Source organism: Prionailurus viverrinus, chromosome B2 (assembly GCF_022837055.1).
Source record: "Prionailurus viverrinus isolate Anna chromosome B2, UM_Priviv_1.0, whole genome shotgun sequence".
NCBI lineage: Eukaryota > Metazoa > Chordata > Mammalia > Carnivora > Felidae > Prionailurus > Prionailurus viverrinus.
In genome coordinates, this window is record NC_062565.1 from 128,593,608 (window position 1) to 128,606,970 (window position 13,363).

Consider the following 13,363-nt stretch of genomic DNA (forward strand, 5'->3'; position numbering starts at 1 on the left):
TCATGTCATCTGTTGGGTAAGAGTTTGTAATTAGAAAAACTAAAACTTAGAGAGTTAACACAGAATGTTTAAATAACAACTAGTAATGGTAAAAAAGACACAAATTCAGGTCTTCTGGATTTATAGACTGTATTCTCCTATGGGGCTTGACTGTATAGATAAGCATCCAAAAAAGAAAGAAGTCATATGTGTTGTATAACTATAAGCCATACAGTATAGGCATATTGGAAATATCTAAAATGTATAAACTCACTGATAAAGAAGAAAACTGAGGTCTTCAATTTAACCATTAGGTCAAGCAATTATTGGCAACATACAAATTACTGACAATAAATCTCACAGCAAGTACAGTAGCTCCAAGAATGTTTACAAGACTTAGAATCCTAAAACCACAATATTGTAAAGTTATTTACAGATTGTTGCATCCAGCCTATTCTTTTTGGAGACCCGGAAATGCAACCCAGCAAGTTAAATCATTTGCCTAAAATAACATGATTGGCTATTGACCCTTTCTGCTAAGGCATTCCCAGTTCCATTCCAGAGAACATAAATTATTCATGCAGAAAGACAAACCCAATTTTGGCAGGTCAGAGATTTCAGTGAGATGTGAATTGGTTAAGGATTGTGATTTATGAATTGAGGCAGATGTCCAGATTGCCTTATCTCAGCTGTCCTTCTGTGAAATCTACTACTGGGAGTACCTAAATTGATCTCTATTTCATCCCATTCAAAAGTCATTGGATATCTCAGGAGGAGGAGGGTAAATTACTGTAACACAATGAGAACTTCTGAGAATCAAAGAATGCTAGAGAGGAAACTTATAAAGAGACTATTTCTCCTTGTTTCCAGATGTAAAATAAGCCAAGATAGTCTGTGACCATACTCTGAAGTATTGCACATAAATCATTCTTCATTTTAAGCAAATTACCAGCATTATATAAACCACATATATTTATACATATGTACATACATACATACTTACTTATACATATAAGCACATATGCTATTATAAGACCCATGAAAGCAAGGTCTGTATTATTCTCACACATTCTCAACAATGTACATAGAAGCTGACATTGTAGGTAATCAATATTTACTGGGTTAATGAAAAAAATAAGGGTGAATAAGCACAAACTCTAGAAAAGCATAGGTCTAAAACAGTACGTGCAGGGGTGCCTAGGTCGCTCAGTTGGTTGAGTGTCCGACTGGATTTCTGCTCAGGTCATGATCCCAGGGTCATGGGATCAAGCACCTCATTGGGCTCTACACTGACTGTGGAGCCTGTTTAAGATTCTCTCTCTCTCTCTCTCTCTCTCTCTCTCTCTCCCTCTGTCTGTCTCCCCACTTGTGTGCTCTTTCTCTCTAAAAAATAAAATAAAATAAAATAAAATAAAATAAAATAAAATAAAATACAATACAATACAATACAATACAATACAATACAATAAAATAAATAAAGACAAAACAAAACATGTGACTAAATTTAAAATGTTAATTTAGAGCAACTTGTAACTAGTAATAATAAAAAATATATATGGGTTGATATGTGTTAGCCAGCATAACTAGTGCTTTTCTGCACCTTTATTTCATTCAATCCTATCTTGGTTTCTGCACAAAATTAGAGGTTTATCCCCTTTCTGGTCTAGACCACACAGGTCTTAAATGGTCTTAATCTCAGAAATAAGAGTATCTGGCCAAAGATTATACAAGACTCCCATGGTTTAGAGCACTACTGGAAACAGTAGTAATGAATAAATGTCAGCAGTTTGTGTATGTGTGTGTACATGTGTGTATGTGTGTGTATAAGAAGTAGCAGCAGTAGTCATAGTAGAAAAATACCCGGGCCTTTCTTCACTCCTCTGCTACAATGAAAAGCTCTAGGCAAGCTAGTGCTACTGCCTCAAATTTTAGACCATTTACTTAGGAAACTGATGGGAGTGACTTGGTCATTTAAAAAACCTTTGGAGCTAGGAGAGCAGAGGTACATTTTAATGATTACATTTACTGAAGCTCCTCCAGGGTTCAATCTCACTAGTCTTGCTGAGCAGAAGCCCATATCTTGGCATTTTAGGAGGTTCCAAAGAAAGAGACACTCCCTCTCAAAAAGATTAAACAGAGATAGAGGAGAGACATTGGAAATAGACATGCATATTTCAATGTTACTGAAAGAGTAAATCTTGAAAGTTCTTATCAGAAGAAAAAAACATTTTTCAATGTATACAAACATCAAATCCTTACATTGTGCACCTGAACCAATATAATGTTATATGTCAATTATACCCCAACAAAAATGTTAAAAAAAAAACAAACAGATATGGGATTTGCATATGTTATTCATTCTTTCCTAAAATGTTCTTATGGCCAACACAAATATTCTTTACGTTAGAGAAAGCAGTGACTCTTCCTTGCTTAAAAAGGATGATTAATTTGTTAACATTATGTAATCTGCATAAAAAAGAAAAATTAATAGAAAATAATAGATTCAGGTCTCAGTAAAGAAAGGAAGAATATTGGGGCACCTGGGGGGCTCATTTGGTTAAGCATCTGACTTCGGCTCGGGTCATGATCTCACGGTTCGTGAGTTGGAGCCCCACATCGGGCTCTGTGCTGACAGCTCGGAGCCTGGAGTCTGCTTAGGATTCTGTGTTTCTTTCTCTCTATCTGCCCCTCCCCCACTCATTCTCCCTCTCTTTCTCTCTCTCTTTCAAAAATGAATGAAAATTTAAAATTTTTTTAAAGAAAGGAGGAATATTCTCCCAAATGCTTTAATAATCCCCATACAGTAACTCTGTGAGGTAAATAGTACCATCAACCCTAGTTGGAGAAAATGAAATTCAGAGATGGTAAATAATTTTCCTGAGATTTCAAATCTAACCACGTTGTGAAACCAGGGTTCAAATATAGTTTTTCTGATTCCAGAGCCCATGGCCTCAGATACCACATGGTTCCTCCTCTTCACATGGACACCAAATGAGAAAGCAACTTAGCTGAATTTCTGTGGAAGCCTTCATGGTTCTCAAGTGCTCCCCTGGCACGCGTTATACTTTGTTAGTTCTCTGCTTGGCTTTTCCTCTTCCTGTTGAGGTCAGGCCAGGAGCATGGGATAATGGCCAAGCTCTGGAGCACCATCCAGCTGCTATGTATCCCAATAACCCCTGAGATCTTCCCGGGAGAAAATAAGAAAGTCTGGACTTATTTCCCCTTAATTCCTCATGTTTCAAGGTCCTAGTAACCAGCCTAATAATATTCTCATGTGCCTGTAGCCCCACCAGTTAACAGGCAATTCATTCACTATCTTTCACTACCTGGTTTTACCACTTACTAACTGTAACTCGGGATAAGTTACTTAACCTCTCTAGGCCCTATCTGTAGAATAGACCTGTAAGAGAATAGAGCTGCAAGAATTCAGGGAGACCATTTGTTTTAAATACTTAATAGCAAATAGAAACCATTCCATAGGCTAATACATTGTTACTGGATGTTTATTGTAGACCAGTCCCCCCACCCCCCCCCACCCCCCCCCACCCCCCCCCCCGCCATCTGCTCTAGTTCTTTTCCCGTCCCTTTCACATCAGGAAGAAAGGGTTCAGTGGGCAGCATATACCCATGGCCCCAAACTGTAGTTTTCATTAATTGATTCTAGGCTTTTCTAGGAAGAAAGCACAAATCCTTGATTTCCAAAATGCATTTTGAAACAGACATGATTCTTGAATATCAGATTTCCTCAATTAATGCCCTTCAGTCTCAGGCTTGATTGTAAAATCACTACAAATTCTTCGCCATCGGAATGTAACTTCAGATCTTCCTGCTGAGAGCTGGAGTCCTAGTTTGCTGTGAGACTTGCTTTCGCCAGTGGGACATTAGCACCTCTGAAGCAAGCAGAGGCTTGAAATGCTCTCGCACTTTGGCCTTTACAATTCTTTCTGCTTTGGAAACTCTGTAACGCCCTCCACAAGCAGAAGTCTGGGCCAGTCTCCAGAATGACAAACAGACATGTGCTTTAGTCACCCTGATCACTCTCCCCAAAGTCTGCCAACCTCTAGGCATGTGAGTTAAGTCATCCCGGATAATCCACAGAGCAGCTGACCTGTTGCCTGACCACATTCGCATGCAAGAACCCAGCAGAGATCACTGAGCCACCCAGACCAGGAGAAATAACCACTCAAACCATGAGCTATATGAATGTTTGCTATTTGGCCATTAAATGTGAGAGTGCCTTGCTATGAAATAATTCTTAACTGGTACGGATATTGGTACTAAGCAATATGACTGCAGATCCTTCAAGAGGTAGTAGCCATTTCTCAAATCTGGGTTGGCTTTGCCTAATGTAATATTAGCAAACCTAAAGCAAACAGAGGACTAAATGATGCTTGCACATTGGGGATTGCCCTTTTTTTTTTTTTTTTGCTGTTCCTGGTACTCTGCAAGTCTTAGCATGTAAAGCAGCTCAGGTTGTCGTCTTAATTAACAGCTCTACTAATTGCCATGCATACGACGAGGCCAGCATCACTATAGCCACCGTCTTATCTGGTGAGTTTATCTTACATTTGGAAGGTAAAACTAGGCTTTCATCATTTCTTGGGACTTTCCCCTTGGGAGCCAGTTGTCCACAGACATCAGCACTTCTACTCTGTTCTCATACATAAATCTCATAGAGGGAGGGAGGCACTTCATGCAGGGAAGGCAGCCATGATACAGCACTGACCAAGCCTGCACCTGTGTCTGCCTAGGAATCACACTTTCCCAAAGAGATAAACCATGTTCCTCCTCCAACATAATCTTTACGGTGATAAGTATAATAAGGGCACTATTCTGGCCTCCAACTGCTTTACTCCTTTGTCTTATGACTCATTTGAATCATAACCTATAAAGGGAAGAGCAGTATTATTTATTTGGCCTCACATGGATCCCAACAATGAAAATGATACCGTGTTTCTCCCATCTACACATGCAATTTCACACAATTAAGGTCCAAGCCAATTTTTGCTCATCTCTGAAAAAACACAGGAAGACTTTGACGGTTTCTACCTGTCTGACCCTAGCATATGTTGGTCTAAATGATCATATTCATTACTGTACATGGTAGAAATCAAAGAAGAATTCATCCCATGCAAAAGATTGTTTTGGCTTTTGGATGCTTCTTCATAGGAATTGACACACAGCAAACCTGGAATTCTTTTTCTGAACAAGATGAGAATATAGACCAATTGCTCTCATGCAACAGCTCTGAGGGATCATTACGTTGTCCATGGTTTTTTTTTCCCTATCCTCTACAACACCGATTTAACAAGGCCACTGCCCCTTGCCCATTGGCTACAACTGCATGTGTTATACAGTTGCTTCTTCACTTGCTGAGGAGAGCAGTGCAGTTGTCTAGAGTTACAGCCCTCACAGATTGCAGATCACAAAACAAAGATGAGAAATGCAGGTAAAGGAAGCAGATCTGATTCACCATTGGCTGTAGGGAAGTATCAGTGGGTGGAAGATATTATACAGATATATCAGTTGGAAGGCATCTCCTTATCTGTTTTGGCCTCTGCTGATCTCAGCACCCATAATAATGCCTAGCAGACGATGTATCTACTGAAGGACAAAAGAAAGGAAGGCAGGATTGTTCACACGATTTGTGCCAGATCCCGGTTTTATCTTGGTTGGTAGGAAACCATCTTTTACTTAGAATAGAGATCTAACCACAGATTTTTTATGTCCATGGTAAGCGTTTGACAAGAAGATAAATATGGCAACACATCAGTAATATCCGATGCTGTAACACCTATCATAATCTGTTACAATTTCTTAAATGTCCCAGAAATTAGTTCTATTCCATAAAGGTAAACAAGAAAGAATCAGGAATATTTTCTATGTGCTTATCTTTTCAGATACACCTAAATGGAGGGGGAGGGGGAAAAATCACTTGACGTTTTGGAGAAAACTCTAAGCTTAAGAGTCCACTGATTTACCAATAGGCAATTCTCAGGTAACTGAGAGGCACTGAGTGTTCAGAGCCCTTGTTGAGCTGGCCTCTTGCTTTGCTAGCATGCCCGTCTGTCTGGCTGGCTATGCTGACAGTGTAAGTCAAGGGATTATTAGATTGAACACATGCCCTCAGCTTTTCTTTGTTTTTGTTTTGCTTTGGGACAGAGAGAGGAAAGTTGACTGGGGCCCCAGAGATCTATGAAAAAAAAAAAAAAAGACAGAAAAGGAGGAGGGGAGAGAAATTTGCAGTGATAAGTGTTTTCTGCTGTAAGAGTCATGGGAGAATATGAGTTTGATTCTGGCAGAAGCAAAGTGGCACTGTGGGTCAAGAATTAACCCACAGGGATGCCAGGATAACAACTCCTGAGACATGTCTCTAAATTACATCAAAAACTTCTATGAAGGATGTGTAAGTATTATGCAAACAAAAAACAAACAAAAATAATTGTTTGAGTCTTGTCTTGTATTTTAATCTGATTTGCATAAGTATTGATGAATGAGAACATCTACATATATGGAGAATAATATAAACATCAACCATATACTTCAAAATATGCTGAATTTAAAACTATATCCTGAATAATTCAGGAAGTACTTTTAGCTATTAGTGTTTTAAAGTAGCTCACTATCTCTCAATTCAATAATTAAGAAGTAGAAAATAAGCTGTAATGGCAATTAAATAAACATCATTTGGTTGTTCAGATAGTATGCATACCAATGAGTTTAATGTTAGATTTGTTATCTAATTTTCTAAAAGAGGTCCCAGATATTCTAAGATTCTCTTGATTTTATTGCAGAAGGATTAGGGGGGTAAGGATATTCATTGAATTCAGAGCTGTTTAAATATTTCCAAAATTATACATTTGATTAGCAATGTGTCCCTGATAGTTGCATTTCATATTTTCAGAGTTAAAAGGGCTGGGCAATCTCATAATGCAGAATTTGTATTGGGTTTAATGATGTCTAAAGTTATATCTTGCTTCAGAAATTCATGAATATTAAATATTTTTAAATGTGATCAAGAAAACATCCTTTAACATGTGCTTCTTTAATGTTTGTTGTCAAAACATTTTTTTCTCCTAAAATCACTAACAGGTGAAGCCTCCAACTGTGATTGGTCAATTCCACACCCTATTCTTTGGATCAGTAAGAATGTTCTTCCTTGGTGTGTTAGGCTTTGCGGTCTATGGGAATGAGGCTTTGCACTTCAGTTGTGATCCAGACAAAAGAGAAATAAATCTCTTCTGTTATAATCAGTTCAGGCCAATCACTCCACAGGTAAGTTTTTCTGTGGGCACGTAAGCCTTACTCTACACTGTATAAAAATTGGTTTCTTTTTAAATGTAAAATAATGTCACAATAAGATGAAGAATGTCCTAACAGGCATTGTTTGTAGAATTATTACTTTTTCTCTAACTGGCTGTATATTTCAGGTGAATTAATATGAGTTGGTCAAGAGTTTCTTCCATCTCCAGAATTCTGTTATCTATTTATGTTAGAATTATACTCTAGACCTGTAATTAGAAAATGGAAATTGGGTAGCTACTAAAATAAAGTACTTCACTATAATTAATAATTGGTAGATGATGACAGCAAAATATGACATTTTCACAATTACTAAGATGTTTAACATTTTAAATATCTTAGCAAGTAAACATGTTCAATAATACTATCTTCATCATATTATTTTTATTGCTTGCAAGACTTATGAAACATAGAATTCTTAAGTTTGCTTCTGTTGAGATACAGTCTCTTTAGTGTGTTTTTGGTAACATGTGGATTGATTTGACTAAGATATTTCTGACATACTTTAGGTGTTCTGGGCGTTACAACTAGTGATTGTCCTGGTTCCTGGCGCTATTTTCCATCTTTATGCTGCATGTAAAAGCATCAATCAAGAATGCATTCTTCAAAAGCCTGTCTATACTGTGATTTATATCCTCTCTGTTTTATTAAGAATTAGTCTAGAGGTGATAGCATTTTGGCTTCAGATTCACCTCTTTGGTTTCCAAGTTAAACCTCTCTACTTGTGTGATGCTGGATCTTTTGGGGAAAAATTTACTATTATAAAATGCATGGTGCCAGAACACTTTGAGAAGACCATTTTTCTCATTGCAATGTATACATTTACTGTAATTACAGTAGTATTATGTGTTGCTGAAATTTTTGAAATCATATTTAGAAGATTATGCTTTCTAATTAGGCAATGACCAAAAGGTTGACTACCTGCCGATATGCCACAATTCTTTATCAGTCATGTTCATTTAGTTTCATCTTATTCACTGACTATCTCAATTTCACACATAAATATCTATTCTTTAAACTTATCTCAGTGTGTCTAAACTTTATGTCTAATATAAAATAGAATACTAAGTTCCAAGGCGAGTATTCTTGAACAAACATTTCATTCTATTTTAATTTTGTCACGTATTAGAAAATATATACAGAACTAATGTTAATTCTTTTTAAAATAGAACTTTTATAGAGTTCTCACACATATAACATCTTAATCACAGTATTTTGTGGCCAGAGAAGTTTTATTATCTCTTCTACAGAGTGGAAAATTGCATCTTAGGGGGGTTAATATGTATGCCCAAAGTCATACAACCACATTAGAATTAAGATCCCCTAAATATAAAGGCTGAACACTTTTGGCTAAACTTTGAGGCTGTAATTATATTTGCATTCATATAAATATAACTTATTTAAGTGCAAAAGTTGTAAATTAATTATTAAAAGTCGTTCTATAGTTTGATCACTAACTTAAAGAAATGGAGTAATTACATTTTTAATATTATACTGTTTTCTTGAAATTTTTAACATCAAATGATATGGTAATATAGCCACCAAATAAATTAAAAATGCTATGGCAAATATTGTGAATGGTTTCCTTGTTTCTTTTCTTTTTTTAATGTTTATTTATTTTTGAGTGGGGGGGGGGGCGGCAGGGAGGCGTAGAGAGACAGGGAAACAGAAGATCAGAAGTGGGCTCTGTCCTGACAGCAGAAACCCTATGTGGGACTTGAACTCAAGAACTGTGAGACCATGACCTGAGCCAAAGTTAGACACTCAGTTGACTGAGCCACTCAGGTGTTCTGGTTTCCTTGTTTCTTATTGAAGGAAAAACAAAACAAAAAAAACACAAAAAACTCTGTGCTCACGGATATCCTAATAATGATAGCTTTTAGGGTCAAGATTATTGAAATGGAAAAGTATATTTATATTAAGTTAGACTTCCTAAAGAGTTATAAAATTATATCAAAGAAATTTATATTAGTTCAGTGTATTCTTTTTATCTTTACCAATAATCATATCTATTTGATATCATTTGAAATCTTTTTTTTTAAAGTTTATTTTGAGACAGGGACAGAGACAGACCGCAAGTGGGGGAGGAGGTAAGAGAGAGGAGAGAGAGAGAATACCAAGCAGCTCTTGCTGTCAGCGCAGAGCCCGACATAGGGCTTGATCTCAAGAACAGTGAGATCATGAGCTGAGCTGAAATCAAGAGTCAGACACTTAACCAACTGAGCCACCCAGGCGCTCCTCATTTATAATCTTTATGTATGACCGCCTTGTACTGATGCCTCATTAGTAAAGAAACTATAGTCAGTCAAATACTGAGGTTTTCAATTTTTCTTAACTATTATTCAGCCTATGCTTAATATCATGAATTTCTCGACTTAAGGATTTTAAATAATTGAGGCTTCCTCCACACAAAAAGCACAGGAGAAAAGCCAACTCACTTGCATTCAACAAAGAGCCGCTAAGTATCTGTCAGTTAGCATGTACTGCATTAAGAGTTCATATACAAAGACTGGGGCGCCTAGGTGGCTCGGTTAAGCGCCCAACTTCAGCTCAGCTCATGATCTCATGGTTCATGGGTTCCAGCGCCACCTCAGGCTCCACGCTGACAGTGTGGAGCCTGCTTGGGATTCTCTCTCTTTCCCTCTCTCTCTGCCCCTCCCCAACTTGCACTTTCTCTCTCTCTCTCAAAAATAAAAGATAAACTAAAAAAAAAAAAAAGAGTTCACATACAAAGATAACCAAGATTTAGTATCTTTATGAAATGTTTAGTGAGTGGTCGGTGACACATCCCAAAAAAGTGGGGCTGTGGAAATAGCCCACCCTGAAGGGAAGAAGTATTTATGTATTCACTATCTTTGTCTCAAATCACTGCAGGGCACCTAGGTGGCTCAGTCAGTTAAGGGTCTGACTTGGGCTCAGGTCATGATCTCACAGCTCCTGGGATCAGGCCCCACATCAGGCCCTGTGCTGCCAGCACGGAGCCTGCTTGCGATTCTCTCTCTGTCTCTCTCTCTCTCTTTCTCCCCAACCCTTGCTCATGCTTTCTCTCACTTTCAAAATAAATAAACTTAAAAAAAAAAAAAAAAAGAATCCCTGGCCCTATGTGCTAATAAACAGCAACAATGTTTAGTCCACTTTATTCTTATTTCCAGATTCTCTACAGATAACACACTTTTGGATCTATTTTCCTGCACCTTTGGAAGGCTGTTTGTTTGTTTATTTTTGATACCAGACATTGTGTGTTTTACCTTGTTGTTGGATGTGGGATACTTTTGTCTTCCCATGAATATACTTAAACTGTAATGTGGGGCGCGGATAAGTTGCTCAGAGATGGTTGATCCTTTGCAGTAGATCCTTTCAAGTTTTGTTAGATGGGACTAGTGCAGCTCTCACTGAAGGGCTAATTTTGCCCCTTTACCAAGGCAAACCCTTTCTGAGTACTCTATCAGATGACCCGTTAGTATTTTGGAAATGTTATGTTTCTACCATCCTCAAACTGGTTCATTCCTCTTAGTCCCTTTGGGCTGCTATAACAAAGTACATAGACTGGGCGGCTTATAAACAACAGACATTTATTTCTCAATTCTAAAGGCTGGAAGTCTGAGACCAGGGTGCCAGTACAGTGAAGTTCTGGTGAGAACCCTCTTCTGAGATACACACTTGTCCTGGTAGAAAAATGTGAGGGCACTCTACGGTTCCTTTTATAAGGGCACTAAACCCATTAAAAGGGCTCTACCCTCATGACCTAATCACCTCCCAAAGGTCCTACCTCCTACCATCACACTGGGGGTTAGGATTCTAAAATATGAATTTTGCAGGGGACACAAACATTCAGCTTATCACACTCATGAATGCAACATAAATTGCTATAACTATAGGAAGCAAGTCTTTGCCGCACCCAAGAAGGGAGAAGAGCAAAGGACCTTCTTCTGGTTTGCCTCTTAGGATTTTTCTCAGGGAAGATTTTTTGTTTTTTGTTTTTTTCTTTTTTTCCCAAAAACCCACAGCAGATTTCCCCTTAGTGTCACTAATAACTCTGATCTATACTCTGATTCGTCCTCTAGGACATTGTCAAAGTTTAACTCTTTTTAGAGAGATTTTCTACTTTGGCTATCAGGAAAAGCAACAAGTGTCAATCTTGTGTGAATCTTGAATATTGTTCCTTTCAATCTTTTCAAGAGTTCTTCTCTTTTAAAGATATTTAAAGATGTTACACCGATCAGGACTCCATTGGAGACCCTTTACAGATCTATGGAGCTCTCTTGCTTTGCAGTTCTCTCCCCTAAGGTAGCTTGCCCTGCAAAATCTAGCCTCCTTGCCCACCCCTGCCCCCCGCCCCATACTCTCTCTCCTCACTGGACAGGTAATGGCATTTCTAAGCCACCATAAAAACCCTGCTTACCTCTGCTTCCTTTCAGCAAACAGTACCTGTTATTATGTTTAAAGATACAGATTCAGTGAGAGAGTTGATTTGGACAATCTTTAATTCCTTACTATTCTACTTTTTTATGATTTCATTTCATTGGTAATTATATCAGGATTTTAGCATACAGCTATATACTCCTGAATAATAAATGATATATATAAATATGGCATTTATAAAGTAAATATAAAATATTTACAAAAAACATACATTCTAACCAAAATGCAAATGTAGTAAAAAATTAGTAAGAATGTAAAAGCTAAACATATACTTAACCATTTGAAAATACATTTAAGGGGCGCCTGGGTGGTGCAGTCAGTTAAGCGTCCGACTTCAGCCAGGTCACGATCTCGCGGTCCGTGAGTTCGAGCCCCGCGTCGGGCTCTGGGTTGATGGCTCAGAGCCTGGAGCCTGTTTCCGATTCTGTGTCTCCCTCTCTCTCTGCCCCTCCCCCGTTCATGCTCTGTCTCTCTCTGTTCCAAAAATAAATAAACGTTGAAAAAAAAATTTTTTTTGAAAATACATTTAAAATTATTTCATAAAAAGCTCTTGGATCAAGTAAGGTAATTTAAAATGAATTTTTTTTCTGTATTTATAAATGAACAGTCAAATGCTACATATTAAAAGCCATGAGATGGGACCAAATCTGTAGTACACAGAAAATTGACAGCTGAAAATATTTTCTTATTAAAAAGAAATAATAAATGTAATTTAAAGAGTAAAAATAAGAACTCCAAAAAAAACTAAAAAATACAAAAATAATTCAGGGTGCCTGGTTGGCTCAGTTGGTTAAGCCTCTGACTCTTGATTTCAGTTCAAGTCATGATCTTACAGTTAGTGAGTTCGAGCCCTGTGTTGGGCTCCACCCTGACAGTGTGGAGCCTGCTTGGGATTCTCTGTCTCTCCTTCTCTCTCTGCCCGATCTCTCTCTCAAAATAAACAAATAAACTTTTTTTGAAAAATGTTAAAATAGTTTAATAAGGATAAAGTCAGAAAGTACAGTAATAAATTAGAAAACAAACATATAAAACATATAAAATACAAATATAAAATGGTACTAGAAAACAGTAATAAAATAGATAAATCTGGTGGATCAAATTAAGTGTGATAGTATACTATTATCAGATCCTTACAATATATAAAGTTGTATATTATCAGTTAAAGTATATTGTGGTAATATATCTTTAGATATATACTATGACATATAAGCTGATAAAACAAAACAAGAAAATTTGGGCTGAAAAGCCAACAAAGTATATTAAATGGAATCATAAAACATGCAATTAGTCCAGAGGGTGGCAGAAAGAGAAAAGGGAAACAAAAAATCATGGGACAAATTGAAAGCAAGATAAGACAGTTGACCTAAACCTAAAAATATCGATAGTAGCAATACGTATAAAAGCTCTTACCACCCTAAACAAAAACAAAGATTAAACGAATGCACTGTTTTAAAAGCCAGACCAAACAATTAACAAGAACCCCACTTTAAATATTTTTGAATACTTAAAGATTTAGTACTTAGGCCATTCAAATATTTTTACAAATAGATTTTAAAAAATGGAAAAAGATATATCATGCAAAAGCGTTAGAGAGCTGAAGTGGCTATAATATAAGAAAACTCAAGTAGATTTCATGCAAGGGATAATGACAGGGATAAAA

At 37.1% G+C, this 13,363-nt stretch overlaps 2 protein-coding genes across 2 annotated transcripts in view; both read left to right on the forward strand.

Moving 5' to 3' along the window:
- The first annotated feature begins 1,803 nt into the window (after positions 1-1,803).
- The window catches only part of VTA1 (vesicle trafficking 1), an 86,438-nt gene continuing 74,878 nt past the window's right edge, over positions 1,804-13,363 (forward strand). Inside the window, exon 1 of the mRNA XM_047859818.1 lies at positions 1,804-1,809. The gene's annotated coding sequence lies outside the window, so the exon portion shown is untranslated. The remainder of the gene's footprint in view (positions 1,810-13,363) is intronic.
- GJE1 (gap junction protein epsilon 1) lies at positions 6,347-8,186 on the forward strand. Its single transcript, XM_047859820.1, has 3 exons — positions 6,347-6,385; positions 7,072-7,254; positions 7,791-8,186. Exons 1-3 carry the CDS (start codon positions 6,347-6,349, stop codon positions 8,184-8,186), a joined length of 618 nt encoding a protein of 205 aa, XP_047715776.1.